Below are 25,733 nucleotides of genomic sequence, written 5' to 3'. Positions count from 1 at the left end.
TCCCCTATTAGAAGTGAAATTACAGTGCATGTCCTTGTACAAATGCTATTTTATAATTGTACAATTATTTCTTAAGGAAAATTCCAAGCATTGGAAGTGATAGGTCAATGGTAAATGCTCCCTAATATTTATCGTCCCCCGTGCCCTTCCTCCCCACCACACACATTGTACTGATTCATACCCTCAGTGTCTAAAAGTACTTTAGGCTGTTTGGTGATAATTACAAACTAGGAAAATAAGAATTTTAGGGACACAATGCATGATTTGAACGCACATTATTATTCATGGAATCAATTTTTTCAAAATACTTTGCCCTCCATTGCACAAACAAGAAGATAAAAAACAAAGCTATATGTCCTCCTATAAAACATTCTTTTTGCAAAAGAAGACCATTTATCAGTTCTACCTTTTATCTATTTGACATGCCAGGAAAATTGTTTAAATTGCTTCTTTGGGGCTGGATGTGACATGTTCTGGATGGGGTTGGTTGGGTGTTACTTTAATGGTAACTGATAATGCAGCTGAGCTGTATAATAGACGATCTCAGGCATGGATATAGAAAGGACACATTGGAGCTGTTCCTTAGTGTCAGAACTGTGCACCGTGGCTGATGCAAATACTTATGTGAGCTGGAGGTTGTCAAGGCAACAGTCCTATTAATGAAGAATGAACCTCTTTTATTATCAGTGCCTGGATGATTATTTTTTTTTTAATAAAATGTGCCTAGTAGTCTCACATTGACATTTTCAATCTACCTACTCATCTTTCCTTTCTAGGCTGCAAAACTATTTAGCTCTGTTCAGTAAGCATGCATCTTTTCTCTGCCAATGAAAGTGGAATCACTGAAAAAAAAAATAGTCAACTGTAAGGGCAGTAAAAATACTAGTTTATAACAATTATCTAATATAAAATTATTGCCCTTTTGATATATGCTTTGGCTAAGATAGAGCCTGAAATTGACAGGGACTTAGTTGGTATGTGAGCAGGCCAGAGTCTTTAAATTCACATGTCTTTATGATTTAATGGAGTACTGCCAACATATTTATAAGTAAGTGGAGTGTGGCATGACTGCTTCCTTCTCCTAGTCAGACTGTAAATTTAGACTCCATTTTATTGTGTGCACACTGGATACTTTAAAAAAAAAAAAAAAAAGCTGTGGTTGAATTGTAGGCTTTAGGGAACGCTGTTGTCTTGAAGAGCCAGAGAGACATGTTAAGAGGAACGATGGTTAGAAATGTCTGAGTACCGAGCATTGTGCTTCCTGGGTTCTAGAGAGAAGGAAATCGTTTCTTTAAAAAAAAAAAAAAACTTTTCCTTTTTTTATGAGACTACTTCTTGTGTTTTGTCAAGCTAACTAAATGGGAAAACTTACCTTTTCGATCATGGTTATCAGCAATCCATTCCTTTCAAAATCAGATGTTTGTTGTCTGTTCCACACAACTGGTACCTTGTAGCTTGTTACTCACAGTCACTAGTCGTTCTCTGGGTTCATGACTTGTTTCCCCTGATTTATACCTCGTAGCACCTAGCAACATAGTAGGTACTCAGAAATTACTTTCTGTTTATGAAATTAAATAATAATCTTCTATTGTATTCAGTCATATCTTTTAAATAATTTTTTCTTATAATAAAATTTAAATGTTTGATGTAGAAATTTTGACAAATGTATGAAGAAGAAAATAGAAACCACTCATAATCCCACTACTCAGAGTTAACCACCATTGATATCATGGCATATTTATTTCTTCAGGACATTGTTCAAAATCCTGTTTCCTCCTTGATAAGATAGAATCAACACTGATCTGTGCAGGTCATATGTATAAGGACAAGTGACACATGCCAAGAAGGGTACAGGTAGTCCAGGGGAGATATTAAGATGCAAATTGAAATTAAGGGGACAGTTGTAGTCCAAGCAAAACTTGGCCCTTTTCCAGTGTCACTGTGGCAATTTTAGGGTCAACAACAAGTAGCAGTCAATCTGATTTCTCATTTCTTAACTTCTATCTTTAGACTACATTACTGACAAAACAGATTTTGCCCTCAGAACAAGTTTTAGCACAAGCAGATGTACAGTTTTCTTTGTTGATGGTAATCCTGGCTTGCTTCTTTGTGCCTTTTCCTATTGGCACATAGGGAAGAGAGAGCCGTTTCCCAAACTTACGCAAAATAGGTGAAAGTCCATGGGAACTAAAGATGTCATAGTGAAGAGACATTGTGTACTTGTATGTTTTTTTCTTGGCAGTGATGGGCCAGTTTGGGTGTTGCTTTAGTCCCCTTACAAGCATCTCCAGATAAATATGATAAAAATAACAATAATAAGAACAGAGAATAACGTCTCATGCACTGAGGATAAAAGCACATTTAGAGAACTTTGCTATTTTTTTTTTTTTTTTTTTTTTTGTGGTACACGGGCCTCTCACTGTTGTGGCCTCTCCCATTGCGGAGCACAGGCTCCGGACGCGCAGGCTCAGCGGCCATGGCTCACGGGCCCAGCCGCTCCGTGGCATGTGGGATCTTCCCGGACCGGGGCACGAACCCGCGTCGCCTGCATCGGCAGGCGGACTCTCAACCACTGCGCCACCAGGGAAGCCCTGGACAGTGTTTTTTATCGCTAGCATTTCTCTGGTACTTTCTTAGAATTTGTATCTCTCTGCTTATATTGCTCATCTGTTCATGCATGCTTTTTTTACTGTGTAGCTGATTCACTTTGTTATAAAACAGAAACTAACAAACCATTTTAAAGCAATTATACTCCAATGAAGATGTTAAAAATAAAAATAAATAAAATTACACTGGCCAAAATGAAAACAACAACAACAACAACACTGTAACAGAAATGAAGAATGGCTTTGATAGGCTTATTAGTAGACTGTACACAGCTGAGGAAAGAACCTCTGAATTAGAGGATATATTAATAGGATCTTCATAAACCAAAAAACAAAGAGAACAAAGACTGGGGAAGAAAACAGAACAGAATATCAAAGGACTGTGGGACAACTACAAAAGATGTAGCATCTGTATAATGGGAATACTAGAGGAAAAGAAAGAGAGAGAGGAACAGAAGATATTGAAACAATAATAACTGAGAATTTTCCCCAAATTACTGTCAGACACCAAACCACAGATCCAGGAAGCTTAGAGAACACCAAGCAGCATAAATGCCAAAAAAACTACACCTCAGCATATCACTTTCAAATTACAGGAAATCACATTTTTCTCAAGCTCACATGCAACATTCACCAAGATAAATCACATTCTGTGATAAAACACACCTTAACAAATTTAAAAGAATAGAAATCATATAATATCTGCCCTCAGACCACAGTGGAATAAACTGAAAATCAGTAACAGAAAGGTAACTGGAAAATCCCCAGATATGTGGAAATTAAGCAACACACTTCTAAAGGACTCATAGGTCAAAGAAGAAATTTTAAAAGTATTTTGAACTTAGGTATTAATTAGACTTATTGTGGTGATCATTTCACACTATATACAAATATTGAATTATTATGTCATATATCTGAAACTAATACAGTGTTACATGTCAATTATACCTCAATTGAAAAATATATTTTGGGGCTTCCCTGGTGGCGCAGTGGTTGAGAGTCGGCCTGCCGACGCAGGGGACATGGGTTCGTGCCCCGGTCCGGGAAGATCCCACATGCCGCAGAGCGGCTGGGCCCATGAGCCATGGCCACTGAGCCTGTGCGACCGGAGCCTGTGCTCCACAACAGGAGAGGCCACAACAGTGAGAGGCCCACGTACCGCAAAAAAAAATATATATATATATTTTGAACTAAATAAAAGGGAAAATTTAGGGGATACAGTGAAAGTTGTGTTGAAAGGGAAATTTGTAGTATTGAATGAATATATTAGAAACAAAGATCTAAAATCAATAATCTAAGTTCTCACCTTAGGAAACTAGAAAAAGAAGAAAAGAAGAAGAATTAGAGCAAAAATCAATGAAGTTGAAAACAGGAAATCAGTAGAGAAAAATCAACAAAATCAAAAGCTTGTTCTTTGAAAAGATCAATAAAATTGATAAGCCTCTAGCCAGGCTAATAACAAAAAAGAGAGAGGGGACATCACTACAGATACCATGGAAACTAAAAGGATAATAAAAGAATACTATGAACAATTCTATGCCCACAAATTTGATAAGCTAGATGAAATAAACTGATTCCTTGAAAGGCGAATCTGTCAAAACTCACACAAGAAGAAACAACCAATCTGAATAGGCCTGTATCTATTTTAAAAATTGGATTAATAATGAATAACCTTCAAAAATAGAAAACACCAGGCCCGGATTTGTTCACTGGTGACTTTTATCAAACATTTAGGAAAGAAATTATACCAATTCTCTATAATCTCTTTCAGAGGATAGAAGCAGAGGGAATACTTTCTAAGTCATTCTATGAGTCTAGCATTACCCTAATACCAAAATAAAACAAAGACATAAGAAAACTACGGACCTGGGACTTCCCTGATGGCGCAGTGGTTAAGAATCCGCCTGCCAGTGCAGGGGACACAGGTTCGAGCCCTGGTCCGGTAAGATGCCATATGCTGGGGAGCAACTAAGCTTGTGTGCCACAACTACTGAACCTGCACTCTAGAGCCCACGAGCCACGACTACTGAGCCTGCGTGCCACAACTACTGAAGCCCTCATGCCTAAAACCCACGCTCTGCAACAAGAGAAGCCCGTGCACCGCAATGAAGAGTAGCCCCCATCTGCCACAACTAGAGAAAGCCCGCATGCAGCAATGAGGACCAAATGCAGCCAAAAATAAGTAAAATAAAATAAATACATTAAAAAAAGACTACAGACCTGTATCTCTCATGAACATAGATGCAAAAATCTTCAACAAAATATTAGTTAATTAAATCCAAAAAAGTATAAAAAGAATTATACACCATGATCAAATTGGGTTTATCCCAGGTATGCAAGATTAGTTCAATATTCAAAAATCAATTAATGTAATCTATCACATCAGCAGGCTAAAAAAGAACAATCATGTGATCGCGTCAATAGATGCAGAAAAAGTATTTGACAAAATCCAGCACCCAGGGGCTTCCCTGGTGGCGCAGTGGTTGAGAATCTGCCTGCCGGTGCAGGGCACACGGGTTCGAGACCTGGTCCGGGAAGATCCCACATGCCATGGAGCAGCTAGGCCCGTGCGCAGTGGCTGCTGAGCCTGTACTCTGGAGCCCGTGAGCCACAACTGCTGAAGCCCGCATGCCCTGCAGCCCCAGCTCCACAGCGGGAGGGGCCACCGTAGTGAGAGGCCCGCACACCGTGGCGAGGAGTGGCCCCTGCTCGCAGCAAGTAGAGGAAGCCCGTGCGCAGCAACGAGGACCCAACACAGCCAATAAATAAATAAATAAATAAATAAATAATAAAATACATGAAAAAAATATATAACTTAAAAAAAAAATCCAATACCCATTCATGATAAAAACTCAGTAAACTAGGACTAGAGAGGAACTTTCTCAACTTATAAAGACTATCTGCAAGAAATCGACAGCTAATATCATACTTAATAGTGAGAAACTTGAAGCTTTCCCACTAAGATCAGGTACAAGGCGAGGATGTCCCCTCTCACCAATCCTAGAAATCTCTGCTAATGCAGTTAGGCAAGAAAAGGAATTAAAATGCACACAGATAGGGAAGGAAGATATAAAACTGTCTTTTATCACAGATGACATGATCTTTGTCTATGTAGAAAATTCAAAAGAATTGAGAAGAAACTCCTGGAACTAATTAAATGATTATAGCAAGCAGCATTTGTTAGATAATTCGTTAGAAATGTAAATACTTGGGCCCACCCAAACCTGCCGAATTTGAAACCCTGGGGCTGAGACATGACAGTCTGTTTTAACAAACCCTCCAGGTGACTATAATGAAAACTCAAGGTTGAGAATTGCTGGTGTAAGTCTTCTTCATGGCCCTTTATATGTCAACACAGATGACTTCATAATCCAACTTTGTAGGGTCAGTGCTTATGTTTATGTCTACAAAATTAAGCATCTTCAATCTTGTTTTAAGCAAAATCATGAAGTAGGTGAAACTTGTCTTTGGCATCCTATCACCTCTTTTTCTTAGCGCATTTTCCTGTCTTGCTTTCATCTATCAGGTCCCCTTTTACCTCTTCATTGGCTGAAACTCAAGGGGCTTCTCCTTTAGGGTAGATTAGATGGCCCTAAGGAATAAGATCTAAAAATACAATATCTCTAATTGTAAAATGTGGGACATTGGCAGACTCACTGGGGAGGAATGTGAAGATGGCATTGACAGTGACCTTCCCAGGGCCCAAAAATTGTACCTGATGAGCAGATGCCCATTCCCCTGACCTTCAGTCAGAGGAAGAGGATCCCCTTCCCTTGGCTGTCTGGCTGTTAGGAAGAGGGCTGATGCAGTTTCAGAAGATCTGGAAATGCCTTCAGCACAGGCACCCTGGCTGGATGCTTCTTGCATTTCCTCTAAGTATTACCTGTACCCTTTCTCCCAGTTGCACCTGTTCATTTTGCCATCCACATGGTACTTTGTGGCCTGTAGCTTCCCAATGAAACAATGGAAAGCTTTGATGAATATTCAGAGATCAATTGAGCTTCCCCAGTGAGTCAGCTCTCTCCCAAGGGGATTAGATGGAAATAAGTCATAGTAACTGGTGTCTGCTTGTCCCGAGGCTTGCTTTAAACTGATTACTGAAATTCATTCTCCTACTGTCTAGGACCACAGAACAAGATGGTCCACCAACCTATCTAAGAACCCCAGTTGCCTAAGTGATAATTGGCTAGAGTTCAAACAAAATGCACAGCCTTGCCTCTTACCCGAACTGTCCCTTTCCTCTCTGCACACACGTGCTCACAAGCAGATAGATGTGCATGTATACACACAAAGGTCACTGAGGCTCTCTGAGCCTGGCACATGTGTGATAAACTCAGCAAAAACCCTCAATTATTTGTTGTTACTGAAAATCCCTACGTTTGGCTTTTTCTTTCACAATGTTTTGAACTGCCTGAGCGAGCCAAATTCTCTCTTTCAAGTTATCAGAACTCAGCAGGTTCAGTGACATTGGTCCTAAATAGGATGCTGTCTGGTTGAGGGCACTCATGGAAATTTCCAGAAGTAAGAAGCAGGTAGGTCAGAGTATTTCAAAGGTGGAATGAAAATCCTTTGAAACGTGGACTGATGAAGTTAAAAATGAATGTGGTTTAGAGTCTGCTAATCGTGCCCAGAGTTCCAGGGAGCTGAAAGAGGTGCACAGCTGAATCCTCAGAAAGATTTGTCTATATAAGCAAAGCGGTAGGGAGAGTTGAAGCAGATAGCTAGATATTCAACCATTCTGTGCTCCAACCTCCACCTCTGTTGTTGAGTGAAAGGCCATGTGGGGGAAGAGACTAATTAATGAAATTGGCCATCTTGGCTAATCAGACCCGTTGGAAGATTGTTCTGTTAGCAACAGGCTAAATGTTGTTTCTAGGGAAAGTAAAAAAGGCCAGTAAAAAAAAAAAAAAAAAAAAAAAAAAAGGCCAGTGATAGTGTTCATCTTGGGATAACTACAAAATTATTGTTAATGCCACCTCTGAGCTGCAGTTTTAACTGTAGAAGTCAGGCAATCCCAAATTACTGTTTCCACACCAACTATAATTCAGCTGACTCCACAATGCTTGTTGTAGACAAGGACCATACTTCTATATTATCGTTGTTGGGAGAAGTGCAGTTCTTTTATTTATATCCAAGCAGTGGAGAGTTTTATTTCATAATCTTCTTTTGGAAATGTGGTCATTAGAGACTGACAAAAGTCCTTCTGATCCACTGAAAATACACATTTTGATGTATGGATAAACATTCATGTAGCTCAGAGCTTCACATTCATAAGATCATTGTAGCCTCCAGGACAGTAAAATGTGAAAATCCACTATCTCCCTAAGGAATATTCAGAATTTGAGATTTTGAGCAATATAATCCCAGCAATCAGGCTACCAGGACAAAGAGGAGATGGTGTACTCCAAAATGGAAAATTACCCTCATTTAAATATTCATAAGACTTAATCTGTTATGTTGATGGTGATGAATTTGTGATTTTAAATGTAAATGGTCTAGAAACCTTGGTTTGCTTTCAAGCATTTTCTTGTCAGTAGGAAAAAAAACGCTTGGATGAAAAATTATGAGAAAAGTTGAGCACTCCCTTTCCCTATCCCCTGTTCCATCAGGCCTTAGAAGATTAGGTAGAACACTCTTGTTTGAAATGGAAAATAAACCAATCTCTCATATGGTGGCAAAAGACTCAAGGAATCACCCACATGGTGGCTAGAAATAGTGTGTCAGAGAGGAACAGAGCATGCAAAGGAAAGACATGGGCTTGCCCTCAAAGAAAATAAAACAATGAACAGAAACAGATTCTTCACTATGGCTTAATCTTATTAGACTCTTAGACTAATAAGTAACTTAAAATTTAATAAGAGTATAAACATATTTTTTAAATAGCATAAGGTGATAGAACAATAAGAATGAAAGGGAAATTGAAGTCTAACAAATAAAAACCAAAAACAGCATGAATACAGAAATGAAATATAAATTAGAAATGTTCATGTATATGAGACCCTATTGAAAATCTGTTTACCAACAATAGAGAAAACTGTTGATATAATCACAGTAAATACAGATTACAGACAAGGAAATTAAAGGCAGAGAGAGGGAGAGAGAATCTAAATGATATGAAAACATTCAAAATTATACAATATGAGGATAATAATTGGAGTCCCTGAGTAGAGAATCTAACAAATGGAACAAAAGATATTTTGAAAGATATAGTAATATAAGAAAATTTCCCATAAATGAAGAAAGGACCAAATCTATTCCAAGAAATATAACACAGAATGCTCAAAATGCAAACATAACTTAGTAAAGCCGTTAAAATCCAAGGAGAAAGAAATAATTCTTCAGGTGTCAAAATAGAAAAGTCAGTTTCCCACAAGGGAGAAACAAAATCAAGGTGGCTTAGATTTCTGCGTTGCCACATTCACTGCTATGCTGTCTGTACATGGTAAGAGAGAGAGACCCAGGGATGTTACATCGAGCCAAGATGTTGTTAAAATATATAGATGACAGGGAGACATGCTTGAGACTGAAGAACTTAAGCAACTTTGAGACCTTTTTGAAGAACATACCTTGATAATGGGAGTCCAACCAGTTAAAAAAATCAAAATAACTCAGAAATGGAGAAGTCATGGTAAAACAACTGGTGAGAACCACTAGGTAGGTTTAAATGTAAAACTAATTCTCAATAGCTATGGGAATTAATATTACAGTAAAAATAATAACTAAAAAAATATGAAAAATGGGGACCAGAGATAGAAAGAAGTGGGGAAGTCCTTATGTTCTCATCTTTCCCAATAAGGAGTCAATCAGTATTGTCTAAAATTATATCATGTATTAGTTTAAAGTATAAACACATAATTATTCCAATTTCTTAATATTTTATATTTTTTTACCTTAGAATCATTCAGGACATAATTATTACAGTGCAGAGACTTTTATTTGAAGTTTATCAATTCTTTCTTTCATTTTTAGTATTCAATTATAATTAAAATGTATACTTTTTATTTTAAAAAATGGCACCTAGGGTGTGGTCCCATTTTACCAAAGTCTCTCTGCATATAGATCTTAAATGGTGGCTGCCATGATGTTCATCTCACATTAATAATGATTATTTCTAGGTTGTGAGGCATTCTTTTAAAACTTTAATCTTTGTACCTTATGGCCCTAAAAAATTATTCTAAATCATTATGCTTTGTCTTATGAGAACAACTGTGTGAATTTTCCTAAAAACTAGAAAAAAATGCCAAAAATGACTGATTGTGTGATACGATATTTGGAATTATTTTCTTCTTGGTACTCTTCTGTAACTTTTTAAATTTAAAAAATTAAAGAATTAGTTAAGCATGGGTAGAAGGTAAAGATAAGAGAATATGGTACCATGTGTTTAAAGACATTCCCATCTGCTCAAGGCCTTTCTGGGGTGGGGTTGAGTCCAGGTAGCCCTGAAATCTCCTTCAGACCAGTCTTAATGAACAGTGGTAGAAATCACTAGCTCTTGGTGAGCATATCTTTTTTTTTTTCCTTCTTATTAAAATTTTGTATTTTTAAAATTTTTATTGGAGTATATTTGATTTACAGTGTTGTGTTAGTTTCAGGTGTACAGCAGAGTGAATCAGTTATACTTATACATATATCCTTGGTGAGCATATCTTTATGGGGATGGCTTAAAGGACAATTTTCTTTCCATTAGAAGGTATGGAACAGATTGGGGCATGAAAGAGGACAGGAGAGACACCCTTTGGAAAACAATTGCACTTTGGGGCTCAAACTTTTTTTTAACAGCTTTGTTGAGATATAATTCACACATCATAACATTCACTCTTCTAAAGTATATGATTCAGAGATCTTTAGTATATTCACCAAGTTGTGAAACCATCACCACTGTCTAATTCCGGAACATTTTCATCACCCCCAAAAGAAGCTCCATACTCATTAGCAGTCACTGCCCATTCCTTCCTCCCACCAGCCCCTGGCAGTCACTAATCTACTTTCTGTCTCTGTAGATTGGCTTATTCCGGACATTTCATGTAAACAGAATCATACAAATGTGGTCTTTTGTGACTGGCTCCATTCACTCAGCATAATGTTTTTAAAGTTCCCCATGTTGTAGCATGGATCAGAAATTCATTTCTTTTGAATGCAGAATAATATTCCATTGTCTGGATATACCACATTTTGTTTATCCATTCATCAGTTGATGGACATTCTGGTTCTTTCTACTTCCTGGCTATTATGAATAATGCTGCTATGAGCACTTATTTACACGTTTTTGTGTGGACATGTGTTTTCATTTTTCTTGGGTATATACCTGAAGATGGAACTGCTGGATCATGTGGTAATGCTCCATTTAAGAGCTCAAACAATTAAACTTTCCTATTCCTTTTTGTTCCCAGGCAGAAATGGTGCATAGTGCTTTCCAGGCCCAGCGAGCTTTCCTTCTGATGGCCTCTCAGTACCAACAACCCCAAGAGGTAAGAGTGTATCCTGAGAGCCAGGGCTGCCTAGGGAATGGGCAGTGTAAGATAGAAAACAGGGAAGCAACAGAACCAGTTACTGTGAGAGACATCCCGAAAATGAGATGTATAGCACTGCAAGTTCTGTCCCTAATCCAGATCATAGTATGAAACATTTCTTCTGTCTTTATAATCTTACTATGGCCAAACTCATACTGCAACAATCAACATCACCAGTTTAAAAGGTCAATTTATTTATGTCATCTGTATCCTATTCTTTTTACTAGTCTCACAACCATTTTATAATCAAGGAAGTATTTGCTGCTAATTTTTAGTTCATACTTTGTGCTGCTTTGTTCTCAAAAACTGTTCACATCTGTCCTCACCTGTAAATTCTATGTATGAATTTGATTAGTTCCTATTTAACAAATAGCATTGTTAGGCTCAGTGTGTAATGAATGACATTATTCATTAAAAAGTAGATCTACTACCAGCATACCTTGTTGAATAAGAAAAAATAAGAATTGTTGTTTTGACTAAATATTCTGCATCTGAAGTTTGGTAAGAGCCATATAAATATAAAAGATAATTGAAATATAACAAAATAGTTTAAATTTAATAGCTCACTTCAAATTCTAAAACAAACACCTAAAGTTGAAAGAGTTGGGCTGAGAATCCTAGGAAGCTAGGATTTGACTTTCAGAGGGTGAAGCTCGGCTTCATAAAGAACCAAGACCTGGGACCTTACCCGCCCTGGAGCAGTAGGTCCCAGGCCTTCCTGTGCAATGCAACCACCTGGAAAAGTTTTTCTGAATACCAGTGCCTAGATCTCGCTCCAAGAGGTGCTGGTTTAATTGGTCTGAGGAGTGGTCTTGGCCTTAAGAGGTTTATGGATTCCACAGGTGATTCTAACGTGCAGCCAGGGACCTCCCTGGCGGTCCAATGGCTAAGACTCCACATTTCCATTGCAGGGGGCGTGGGTTCCATCCCTGGTTAGGGAACTAAGATCCCACGTGCCATGCAGTGCAGCCGAAAAAACCCAAAACCAGATAACTTGCAGCCAGAGCTGCCAACCCCCACCCTGATGGATGCATCATGTCCCTCGTGGGAAATGAGGACTTAGCACACAGTCCAGGCAGCAGGTCTGCAGGGATGGAGATAGTCTGTGTTCCATCGGGGATACAGTCTCCTCCTTGGCTTTCTCAATCCCTGACTTTTTTCTCTTTGCAAAAGAGAACAGTGAAACTAGGAAATCACAATGTGATACAGCCTTAGCCTACCCTTTCTGTGATTGAAGTGAGAGGAGAGGTGGCTTCATTGCATCATTGAGTCTCAGATGGAGGAAAGAACCATTACTTTCCTGGCCGGTGCTCCACTCAATCCCTTTTCTAAGCACAGAACAAGAGGGCTCTCCATTGGCCGTGCACATAAAAGTCACTCATGAAATACTGGATGATAAAGTGAGTGACTGAACAAGTGAATGAATATACTGGGACTGTGGCATCCCCACATAAGCCATAGTCAGACATAATGTGTGACTTCACATGGCTATGCAGATTCTTGGGTGTAATATCTGGAGTTGCCCCTTCTTACTCTACCGCATTCTTGATGAAAGGGAGAGGAATGGATGTTTCAGGAGACTCATATCCAGGAAAGGCATTCGTTGGAAATGTTCCCTATAGCACTTATCACAGTACTCCAAGAGTAATAAGCCCCAGAAGATCAGTAGGCAAAATAGAAGGCAATTTTTTGATGCCCACCTCCCTTTCTGTGCCCTCCCTCTTAACCCAGAGCACTGTCCTAGTTGCTTCCACTCAATAGAAAAGCAGTCCACCAGGCCTAGACATTCCCAGTGTGCATTCTAGAAGATACATCATAAAGATTGTCATAAAACAGATTGTATCTTCTCATAGGAACAATGTTATAATTGTCCATGCCTTCCTCTCTTCTTTCAGGAGAATACTAACTCCTGTAATTTTAACTCTCATTGATATATGATAGTGGTCCCCAAACTTTAGCGTGTATGAGAATCGCCTGCAGGGTTGTTAAGACACAGATTGCTGGGCCCCACTTACAGAGCCTCTGATTCAGTAGGTCCTGGTTGAGGCCCAAGAATCTACATTTCTGAAAAGTTCCCATGTGATGGTGATGCTGCTAGGCCAGGGACTACACCCTAAGAGCCTGTGGTGTGTGGATGGCTCTCAAAGTTAGCCTCTAGCTGCCTCTAGATGACTACTTCTCAAACTCTGATCTTCATCTGAATCACCTGGAGATCTTGTTAAAGTGCAGCGTCTGAGTCAGTACATCTAGGATGCAGCCCAAGAGTCTACAGTTTTAACAAGCTCTGGGTGATGCTAATGCTACTGGTCTGTTGCTACATTTTGAGCAGCGAGACAGGCGTCCCCACCTGAAATCCCCACCAGCACAAAATCCCTTCATAGTCAAATAGCAAACTCATGTTCTTTTCTCCTAGCATGTCTATATCAAAGCAGGCTGTGTTACGCTACGTTAACAAACATTTCCAAAATTTTAGTGACTTATAAGAGCAGAGGTTTATCTCTTGCTCACCCTACATTCCTATGTATGTATGAAAGTAAGGTGACTTACTTTCTAGAGGATGTTATTAAACAATTACTCATGCAATTATTTACTTAGAGTTATAATAGGGCTCTGAGAGAAAATGGTAGAAAATGAATCTTTAAAAGGAATATCAGGCATTGGGAAGGGAAGATATTTTAGGGTAAGAGGACTTCCCAAGGGGTACCTCCCATCATGCTAATGAAGGTGACCACTTATGCTGCGGAAGCATAAGGCAAGGCCAAACCAACATGAGTCACCTGTGGTCTACGGGTTGTGTGTGTTAGATGCCCAGACTGGGGCTGAGCACCTGGCCAGCTGGAAGCTAGCAACCTCTTAGAACATCTTTGAATCCACAGTGATGCAAGCATGCAATTAATCAGTCAACAAATATTTATCAAGTGCTTATTATGGGCCAGGCCCCCTAGGAGATGGGGCAGGGCTTAGGAAAACACATAGAGAGTATTAGATGGGAAGAGACCTTAGAAGGCATCTCTTGCAGCAATCTCAATTTAAAGATGAATCAGAAGAGGTTCAGAGAGAGGGTAACTGGTTTGCTCACTAGTCCCAAAGCTGGTGAATTGCCCCCCAGAACTCTCAGCCAGCATGCTTCACCACTACACAGCTGTCTCCAGCGCTCTTCACTGTTGCTTTAAGCCAGAGTGTCAGCCTTCAAAGAGATTAAATTTTGTAGAGGGTCACCATCAAAATGTAAAAGTATTTTATATTTACCAATTATAAGCAAACAGCCAATCAAGCAAGGTAAACCATTAGTACTACCGAAATTCGGGGAAGTAGGGATCTTGCAGACAAGGGTGATCAGGAAAGGCATCATGGAGGAGATAAAATGACAGTCCGAGAGCAGTAATGCAAGTGCTTCTGATGTAATTACACTAATATTAATAAAGTGGTGAATTTACTTAGCACAGACTCAAAAAAATATTTTCCTGGATTAAATATGTTTGGGAAAATCCCATATTCTGTTCACTGAAGAAGCATGTAAAATATTATTATTTAAACCTACATTTTCCCAGACTTATTTGACCATGGAGGCTTTTTGTAGAGGGACATCTGTTCATGTCCTGTGGAAGGCTGGTGTACATTTCTTTTAAGTTGTTCTAAATGCTTGATGGTCATTGCTTTTGGTAGATTCTAACTATTAGCAGGGATTCTAAGACCAACTCCAAGAGTCCCACGGCCTAACGTACATACATGCCCAGTATAATCCTCTCCCCTTGAGTGTAGGAATGAGCTGTGAATTTATGGGATATCGATCCTTTGATTAGGTTTATGATCAGGGTGATGGGATAGTCACTCCAGTGATTATGTAAGGTCACATAAGACAGTCATTGTGGCTGTAGAGAGATTCTCCTGCTGGCCTTGAACACATGAGCTACCACATTGTAAGAGGGCAGCCTCTAGAAGCTGAGAGGGACCCTCTGCTGACAGCCAGCAGTAAAACAGAGACTTCAGTCCCACAAGTGTAAGAAATCAAATTCTGCCAATGACTGTGTGCACTTTGAAGGGGACCCAAAGCTCCAGATAGAAATGTAGCCTTGCCGACACCTTGATCTCAGCCCTGTGAGACCGAGCGGAGAATATAGCTTCACCTTGCCCAGAAGCTGTGAGATGGTAAATGTATATTGTTTTAAGCCACTAAGTTTGTGGTAATTCATTATGCACAAATAGAAAACTCATCCAGATTGCCTTGATTCCCTCCTCCTTGCCAGACTCTAAAACAGTTAACTGGTTTTAAAAATAAGGCCGTGAGCCACAGATCAAAATGTGAAGCCACCCTACCGTTTGCTTCTTCTTCCCTGTCCCCCACCCCCATTCCTCCACCTTCACGCCTCCATTTATCCTGGAAGAAGATAAGAGATTTGCCTACAGCCCTGGTTGACAATGATGACGATCCAATTTCAAATTTCCTTTCTCATTTTGGACTAAGAAACACGTTTCTTATATTCTCTATTATGAAGGGTTTCAAATTTTTCAACCTTGACCTGTAGGAAAAAATGTATTTTATTTCATCACCCAGTTTCTCAAAACAACAGTTATCCTTATCATGTACAGTTCATTATGATGTATTTCATCTAGTCCATTCTATTGCTCTGTTCTTTTCTTCATTTTTAAAGACAGTTCATGACACACTGAATTGATTTCATGATGTATTAATGGGTCATCACATCTTGCACTTTGAAAGCACCCCTCTCATATCACAGACATATTACAACGCTCATGATATAGATCAACTTACAAAACATGTGCAGAACATGCTTTTCTTCTCTCCCCTTGTTGTAATTTATAAAAATGATCTTTGGGCAAAAGATTGTTCTAGTCCTTACATTATCTTTGTTAAGAATTTTAGTGACAATTTAAAAATCCTATTTGTGTGCAGAATTTTTCAAGGGACCCGGGCACACTCAACTCTTCATTTACTTTTATACCAGTTGGATCTAGGGAAAATAGGATATTTCTAATTCACAAGCATGAAAAGTGAAGTTCAGTGACACACTACTGACCTGGCCATGGGATCTAGACCTGGGCCCATTACTTTACTCGCCATCCAAAGTTCTTTTTACACTACACATAAAAAGAACTGCACTGCACAGTCATTTATAGGAGTTACCTGGCCAAATAAAACTGTAGAAAGTGTTTAGTTAACTAGGAGAGGGGAAATGATTTCTCTTGGCATTGAGGCATCTCATATCACCAGGGAGAGATCTGAAAGATAATCTTTAATCATCTCTACCATGAGTGGCTCCCAAATTTTAGCCTGAACTGAAAATGTAACTTCTACTGGACCAGTGCTTCTGAAGCCCTGGATGGGCATCACCCCCCAGGAAGGCTATCGCCAGGGGTTTGGGGAGGTCTTCCACCTGGACCCCACCACCTCTAGCCCTGGTTAATTTCGGACAGGTAGGAAGCACCGGTGTGGTGGAGAACCACATCTGTTGTGCCGTAAGTCAGAAGGCATTGCCTTCCTTCCTACGCACACTTTCCATATTTTCTCCAACATGCCTTACGCTGCTAAGACCGGACAATGAAATTGTGTGTGTGTATGTGTGTTTGCATGGAATTAATGTGTACCGGTTTCTGACTAAAGGGAAGTTTAGTTTCCAACTAAAGGGAAGATAATTTATGGTCATTGACTGGTCTGTGGATTTTATTCTATTAAAAAAACTGGAAGTCTGAGTTTTTTATTCCTCCAGAAGTGAGAGAAAGAGTTTCTACTACCCCTCCCTCTCCTTTTCTGTCTTTATTTGGGCTTGCATTTTAAAAGGAAATAGTGCCTTCCTGTGCGTGGAGCAAGAATCTAAAACATTTTTTGTCCTTTCATTGTCTAAACAGTCTGAGAAATTAGAAGGGAAAGGAAGATGAGAGACTCCTTCTGTCCATTCCTCCATCTAGTGATATGCGTGCCCCAACACGGTGCTCTGTTCAGAGCACTCAGTAAGGATTTTCTAAGGCATGGGGCAGTCATCCAATATGTTGATAATTTATTGATCCTAAACTAAGCAAGAAAGCCTAGTAAAAAAAAAAGAAAGAAAGAAAGCCTAGTAGCGTTAACCTTAGGACTTGAGCTAATTACGTCGGTACACTGGTAGATCCAGATTACTCATGGGTTTATGCCCATATGTTTGAGATTTTCATAAAACGTATTAATTTATGGGGATGGTTAAGAGGAGAGACTCTGGACTTGGGCCTACGTGGATCTGAGTCCCAGATCTTCTGCTCATTAGCTCTGCTAATCCAAATGCAAGAAAAACAAATTCATTGGTGTCTCCTACATTTGAGAATCTTTTCTCTTTTTCCGGGTGACTACTGACAAACTAATCTGGTAAAGTCCACAAGACATTCCCACTGAGTCACTCTAACCTAACCAACTTGTCAAGTTACTCACTTAGGAGAAGGCAGTTGAACTCTCTTTGCCCATGTTTCCTTATTTTCTCCCTTCCTTCCTTCTTTCCTTCCTTCCTTCAGCATGCAGGATCTTAGTTCCCCAACCAGGGGTTGAACCCATGCCCCCTGCAGTGGAAGCACAGAGCCTTAACTACTGGACTGCCAGGGAAGTCCCTCCTTATTTTTAAATAGGGTGAATAGTTCCTATCTCACAGAGTTATTGTGAGGATTGAATGAGAAAAAGCATGCAAGGGTCAGGTGACTGAGTAGGAGAATTCAGTATTAGGGCAGTCCAACTGCTTTAGGAAAAAGTCCCTAATTCTCAATGACTGAACATTGTAGACATTTTTTTTCTTGCTCACCTAAGGTCTTCTCTGGTGTTTTTGGGTGACAGTTTTCCATATGGTCATTCAGGGAGCCAGGCTTCCTCTGTCTTTCAGCCCCTGCCTGGCTCTAAGTCCTCAGCCATTGAATTGGGAAAGAGAACACAGAATCATTCCTGGGAAGGTTTTATGGGTCAGACCTGGAAGTGGCATGTGTCACCTCTACTTTCATTCAGTCTCTTGGACATTCCTAGCTGCAAGGGAGGTGGCAAATTTAATCAATCTGTACGCTGGGAAGGAGGAATTCACAGATTTGTTGAGCATGTCACCAATCTGCCAGAGTGGGTAACTTGGCTTGACTAAAATGAAGTCTTTCTCAGTGGAAATACCTTTCTAAACACTCAAGTGGGTTTTCCAGGCTAATCCCCAAGTTCCCATCCAGAGAAAGACAAGAAAACTTTCAAATCTAGCTGTTGAATTTATTTTTATTGTTTTTGGGTATATATAGAGAGATAGAGATGCATGTATATAGATATCTCAGAGTTTCCTTTAATTAGAATGAGTTCATCCTTTTTTGCCTCTGTAATGTTTTACCATAGGGTGTAAATTATTGTCCCATATTTTAAAATGCCAAGCAAAGTAGTCATGTGACTTTGATCTCAGAGCATGCCTTGGGTAAATTAGGTTGTGCTAGTGGCAGGTCTGGAAATTGTAAAGGAATAGCAAACGAATGAACAAAGCCAAACTCCTAAGTGTTCCTTAAGTCTGTGCCCAGAAAATGTCACAGTGTAGCTCAGTCAGGATTGCTGAATCTTCTTGAAAGATTTGGCCATGATTAGTGCTGCCAAGTTCTCTTGTTAGGGGACATATGACAGGTAACATAATGCAATAAAATAACTCTGGCCCTAGTGTAAAATGAAACACCTACTTTAAAAGATTGCCTTAAAGCTTTTTGTCTTCATGCAAAGCTATCAAGAAAATATTCTGTTGAGTAACTGCTATTAATTATATGTGCTGAGCGAGTATTTTTAATGGATTTTTAAATATGTAATTTTACATTTATCTGGAAAACAGGAAAATAAAACTGCAAGAAAAATTAACAGGTTTTCATCTTTTGTGTCATGCTCAGTTATGTTTTCATTTAACAGTGGTATTTCCCAGTGGACAGAATTTCAAAAAGGAGTAGCACTTTAGAATCTAACCAGTGACTCACTTTATGGCCTTTTCCAAATTAACTCTATATTTTCACTTCATAAATATGTATAAGTTTTGACTCATTGATATTGCTCAATGGGTGGTTCTCTTCATTACCAACCCAAAAGCACTCAAAGGCAATATACGCTTTAAATTTCTAGAGAAGAGATAGGCTTAAACCCAACTGAAACATCTGCTCAAATACAATCTATGAAGAGCAGGTAAAAACTGGTTACATACGGATACCTACAGGATTGAATTTTTTGTAACCAGCAGCTTCCTGAGTAGCATTTCATGTTACAGTTGGAGAAGTGAGGCGAAAAGAAGCCTTTGCTTTTCATATGAGCCTTCCCAGGGCCAGAACATTACCTTGGTAATTACATGCTGGCTCCTTGTGAAGGCTGGTGTAGATGCTGGTTGATGAAGAATAAAGCACGGGGGAAGGAAGGAGAGGAAGAGGTTTGTGTGATATCATCAGGGTCTGCTTGAGTTGACAGCCTGAAGCTACCCAGTCAGGGCTGAATCCCAACAGGAAAGCTAATCATTAGTTTATCAGAATGCAGAGAGGAGGATAATCAGAAAAGAGGGTAATTCTGTCATTCTTCTGCCAGACTGTTTGCTTTAGCAACATAAAGCTGTGAATGAGCTCGTGAGCTGTGACCATGGGTTAGTAGCTTTATAGGTATTTAGAAACCCAGGACTGTGGAGGCAGAAGGGATTTGCTAAGACCCTGTCCTGTTGGACATCACTCATGGTGACTTTTTTTTTTAATCTGATAAGGCACATTAGCTCATTTCTCTTTGTGTAAGACATGAATTAGATAATGAATGGCTTCCCAAAGGAAGTGAGGTGGTTATCACACACAGGGGATTTGGGGGATTATCTAAGGGGGTAAAGGTTAATAAAGAAGGATAATATCCTTTGTTTTATCAACTATTTCATACTAAGTTTGTTACAATTCCAGACTGCCTTGATGGCAAATTCTACATAAAGGTTAGAACTACGTATATGTCTAGGGACTTTTTCATACTTCATTTAGTCAAGTGTTGGGATCACTTTGTATTTTTAATAAAATGATTTTCAACTATTTCTCATTCTCCACTGTGAAGCTTCATATTTGCTTGCTAGACACTATAAATCTGATATTTCAAAATTGGTAGGGTTACATGTTTTTCTCTTGCGGCCTGATTCAAAAATTAATTTTAAAAGTGGTCATTGACGTCGTTCAACAAATCTTTTTAAAAGCCATACATATTTTGGCCTTTGGATTTGGTACTTGTTCATCATTTCAGTAGGCTTAATGTGAGTCCTCTTTGCAAGACATAGCTTCTATCATCTGTACAAAGCTGTATATGCGAAAATAGCAAACAGGGAGAAGGTAATTCCAGCTGACATTCCAGTCTGGATCCGCTGTCATAAATTACTTAGCAGAGGGCATGGTCCGTTACTTTTTATGGTCATGTTCTATATTTGTATGTGCTGTGGGTCGGATCACATGACAAAAGCATCATTTGATATTAGTGTTTATGTGCACCAACTAGTGAGGGCTGGATTTAAGCTTCACTGTGCAGCCCTTTTAATTTGTATACTTAGCTCTTAATTGAAAATGCAGACACTCCCCTAAGTACTAAAACTACAAATAATCCAGAATAAATTTTACATAATTGTTTTTAGGAGAAGACAAACTACTGCATATCCTAACTAATTGAAATGCACTATGCCTTCCAGAGATTTTAAAACGTAAATTTTGAACATGAACAAGTCAACATCGCCAGAATAATAAAGACCCATACTCACCACTTTACATCATCCAACCCCTCCCCTAAGTGGAACAAGAGAGTGTCTTACTGCTGATGGCAATTTCTTTTAATGAAGATACATTTCCCAAACTAATTGAGAAAAGAAAACACATATGTGCCTTTCCCCCCCTCTGCCTTCCCCATTGCTTTTCCCACTGCAGCTGAAAATTTAGGTTTCTAGCAGCAAACACCTAGAGAATGGACGATTACTTCTTTTCATAAACTAAACAGGAATAAAGAATGTCCGGTTTTGGTGGACTAACTGCTGTGAGCATTAGTGTTTCTATTTCTGGAGTCGCTTATTAGATAAATTTCCCTGTTAAGTAGTGACTTCAGATCTTTGTTATACCCTGTTCACCTTACATACTCCAGCCTTCTTTAATTTCCTCAACTCAATTTATTTCTGGGGGCTTTTTTTTTTTTAACCAAACATTTATTGGATCCCTCCTATATAGCAGTCACAGCATTTGGCATTTCTACATCTATCATTACCTCATTTGTATGAGAACATACTTTGGAAAAATAGGGTCTGGGTGATGTTATTTGTCATGATTCATATATTCCTGCACTTATCTTCGTTATTACTGCCCTCAGGCTACCACCACGACCACCATTCGAACTTTCCCACCCACTCTCCTCTCTTAAGGAACATATTCAGTATGCCTTCTGACGGTCTCTTTTTATCTTTGAACGTCCTCAGCACCTTTATGGTAGTTTCTGTCAAAACAAAAGTAACTTGTTTATTTTAGAAACATTCCACTGTTATTTTTTGTGCATGTTTTCCATCCCCTCAACAAGATTCTAAGAGCTTCAAGGAGCTTTATAGTTGATGTGTCTTTGCTTTTCATTGTGGTCTTAACTATATTTTATTTGATATCAAGTTTGATAAAAAGACAAGCTCTGGCTCCTGACACTTTTGGTTGGTTTGAGGGATAAAAGCTGTGTTAATAGATTCCAGTGGCACAGGAAGGGAACAGAGGAACAGAGTGAAATGATACTTTTATTTAGTGATACTGTTATCTTTTACCAAAAAAAAAAAAAGGAACTTGATATTTGGAGGTATGTTTGATACAGATTGAGATATCAATTGAGGTTATAACTGCTAAAATGTAAGTCACGGATCAGTCACATAGAATTAGCCTTGAAAATGTATTCCTTACAGGGGAATTTGGGAAAGGGAAGGTTAGAGGAAGAACAAGTGGTGTGGGTTAGTAAGGCATTTCATTTCAAGGATGCCGTTTCTCTTATGTACACTTTCACAAAACGAGTGCCTCTGAGGCTACCACAGAATGTTTCATTTTTGAATGTGTGGAGCGAATGACAAGAAATGATCACAGCCAGATTTGGGTGATAGATGTAGCTCAAGCATTCAATGATGTTAGAATATAGGTTCTGGGAAGAGTGTGCTGACTAAATTCACATGGGCTGTGGAGATCCAGCTGGCCTGATATTTAAATGCTGTTGAAAAAATGTTCCAATTAGATGGTTTCTTCCCTATACGGAGTTTTCATGTAGATTGTGAAGAATGGTACTTTCTTGAGGTGGTGAAATTGTGGTGAGTGTCCACCATCAGCCCTCTGAAGCTGGTAATTTCACAGTTAGAACCACAGCGACTGCGGTGCAGAACTTCAGGCTTTCTTCTGCCTTCGTCCACTTGGGTTCTCTATATAGGAGAATGGGCAGCACATCACCCAAATCAGATTTCAGTGATTCAAGCAACAGGAGTACCATCATTTTCTTTGGCTGGATATCCTGTGGTTGAATGTGTTCAGGATTCCTCCTGGAAAGTCATAAATTGGATTCTGTTTTCCCACAGGAATAGGGATATAATTTGAAACTTCATGTTTTACCAACCCGACAGCAAATGAAGCACAGACAGAGCAAACTACACATCATAAAAACCAAGATACAGCTAAAACATTATAATTATTTAAAACGGGGAAATGTGGCTCCATGTCCTGTAAAGTGGTTATAAATGTGCTGTTCACTTTAATTGTGAGTCCCTAATGAATTTTAACTGCATATGCCACACATAAAAAATCTATATTATAACTTACCAATCTGAAACTGACGATGGCTGTAGTGAATATTCATCAATAGTAATTTTACTTGACTTTTTTAGAATTTGAAGGATCTTTTTGTAGAGATGTACTGGATGATCCATTATCTTCGAAATATTTTTTGTGGGAAAACGAGAACACTTGCCTCTTTTCCTCTTTTGACAGGATTTCTCTGGTCTAGACAGAGACATTCAGAATCATTCTGTAATTCTCTAATACTGTACCTGAGATTGAATCATCCGTTTCAAAAATAACAACCAAAGGATCACAGCATTCAGAGATCTTATCAAGGAGTGTGTTTGGGATGGGACTCTTTCTTCTGTTCGTCCCAGTCAACTTTTCTTTGTTGTTATTTGAAGGTATATTTGGTACGGATTGAGGTATCCCTCTTTGCTGAGTCAGAGAAGAGCAATGGGAGGAAGGAGGGCAAAGAAGGATAATCATATCCCCCCCCCCTTTTTTTTTGTTTTTGCGGTATGCGGGCCTCTCACTGTTGTGGCCTCTCCTGCTGCGGAGCACAGGCTCCGGACGCACAGGCTCAGCGGCCATGGCTCACGGGCCCAGCCACTCCGCGGCACATGGCATCTTCCCGGACTGGGGCACAAACCCGTGTCCCCTCCATCGGCAGGCGGACTCTCAACCACTGCGCCACCAGGGAAGCCCCATATCCCCTTTTTTATCAGTTAGAAGGGAGGGAGGAGGTTTTAAGCCAGGCATGTGGCCGTGCACCTGGGAGCTTTCTAGCACATGGCCTCTCTAAACCACTCTGCTCTTGTTTTCTTCTTCGAGTCTTTGTCCATCATTTGTAGCCCCCAAGGCCCGGAAAGTGTTAGAAAGTAGGTGTTAATTAGTAAGAAGGCAGCAATAAAGGAGTGAAGCTGTAAAATACAGGGCTGCCCGTGCTGTTACAAGACGTCATCAAACCACTTTCATTTCCTTTGACTTGTTATTAATATCTTTATTTCGAGTCAGGTTACCCTAAACTTCGTTGTTTTCCCTGGATCGATTGACTCCTTAAGCTCTTCGGTTGTCCCTGGCACTGCATTAATTTGCTCGTTGACTTAGGTTGTGAGTAATCCCTTCAATTACTGCCAGTCAGTACCAGGGAGGGATTAATATAATAGAATGTGATTATTCAGTACTTCTGAGCGATGAACACCCAGCCCTGTGTCCAGTGCCCATTGTAGGTGCTCAATAAGAGACGGAGTGAATTAACCATCTAAAACCGACAGAACCCCAGACATTCAGGATGGTTAAGCCCTTCTCCCCAGATCACTTATTAAATGAATATCTGGGAACCTTCTCTTACCTTTGTGTTTGTGGAAACAGACAGTACGTGGAAAGTCAACCCCAATCACTTTTTACAGTGAGAGAATCTCAGGGAGTCTGGAAGAGCAGAGTCTTCTCTCCGTACTTATGGGATAAATGTTCTCGCAGAAAGGAGATTCATACTCAACAAGACCATAGGAAGACCTTAGCATAACTGTCTCCTGGCCTATGGGTTGGTTATAAAAACATATATTATTATTCCCACATAGATAAGGAATAAAGCACAGAAGGATTACTCATTTGGTATCCCTCAATAAGAGCAAAAGAGATTGAAAGCCAAGGTTTTCCAATCTGATTATGAATATATCACCTCAATCTCTCTTTCATTTGGCTTTTTGGTTCCTTTTTATTTTCTTAAAACGCTAATTAAATTGTGTTATTCCTACCTGAACATCAAGATAGCTGGCTTATAAGATCTCCCAATTTGTGGGTGTCACCACAGATTTCACCACTGAGCTTTTTATTGCTCTGAAGTGTTTTGAGTAGTTTTAATCTTGTTTGGTTTTTTCTGTGTGGGACACTTACTTTACTAATGCTGGGTCTTCAAGATGGATTTAGCTCATTTAAAAAGAGTACTTTGAGACGCAAGAGGGAAGACATATGGGAACATATGTATATGTATAGCTGATTCACTTTGTTGTAAAGCAGAAACTAACACACCATTGTAAAGCAATTATACCCCAATAAAGATGTTTAAAAAAAAATAAATAAATAAATAAAGTAATAGAATATGAAAAAAAAAAAAAAAAAAGAGTACTTTTGCTGAAATTTCTATGACCTGCTCATTTTCTTGAGTCTTCAAACAGGATGAACATTGTTCCATTTTGTCCCTGGTCTTTGTTTTGTTTTGTTTTTTAAAAAATGAGTTTAAGAAATTCTAAAGGAAATAACGTAAGGAACATTATGCTCGAATGACATATTATTTCACACCCTCCTCAGTTCTATGTCAAAGTATTTTTTCTGTTTTTCACGTAGAACATAATTAAATATTCACATTTTTTCATATCAACAAAATCCATATATTTATAATTTTAATAGACATACTGTATTCCATAATTATGTATGACATGATTTGATTGGGCATTCATCTATTTTTGAGTTACTTTTAGTTAATCATAAATTCTTATGATCCATATCTTAATTTTTTATTCTATTCTCGAAAAAATTTTAACCTGTACATGTAAAACATTATTTGTCTTAATAGAGCAGAATGAGTAGAGAGTTGCATCAAACAATAATCAGTCTTTATAAAGAACAAACCACCTCCAATGTCCTCTGCTAAGCTTAGGGAGAAATCCTGAAGAGCTGGGGTGGAAGAATAGTTTCAAGAGGTGAAATTCTAAAAGAAATTTAAGGTACAGGGGTTGGGCCATGGCTTGCCTCTTTTATTGATACTATTTATAAGAAAAAAAGTTTCTACCTGTATGATATTGCTTAAATGGAATTCAGTTAATACTGTTTTTCTAATATTTGTGAATATTGTATTATATGT

The 25,733-nt window shown here is 39.0% G+C and overlaps 1 protein-coding gene across 1 annotated transcript in view; it reads left to right on the top strand.

The window, feature by feature from the left end:
* Positions 1 to 25,733, top strand: part of CAP2 (cyclase associated actin cytoskeleton regulatory protein 2) — a 106,707-nt gene that overhangs the window by 15,066 nt on the left and 65,908 nt on the right. The window contains exon 3 of the mRNA XM_065885115.1: positions 10,997 to 11,074. Coding sequence (XP_065741187.1) covers positions 10,997 to 11,074 — 78 coding nt within the window. The remainder of the gene's footprint in view (positions 1 to 10,996; positions 11,075 to 25,733) is intronic.

The sequence above is a fragment of the Phocoena phocoena genome, chromosome 10 (assembly GCF_963924675.1).
Source record: "Phocoena phocoena chromosome 10, mPhoPho1.1, whole genome shotgun sequence".
NCBI lineage: Eukaryota > Metazoa > Chordata > Mammalia > Artiodactyla > Phocoenidae > Phocoena > Phocoena phocoena.
This window is presented reverse-complemented; position numbering and strand designations above follow the sequence as displayed.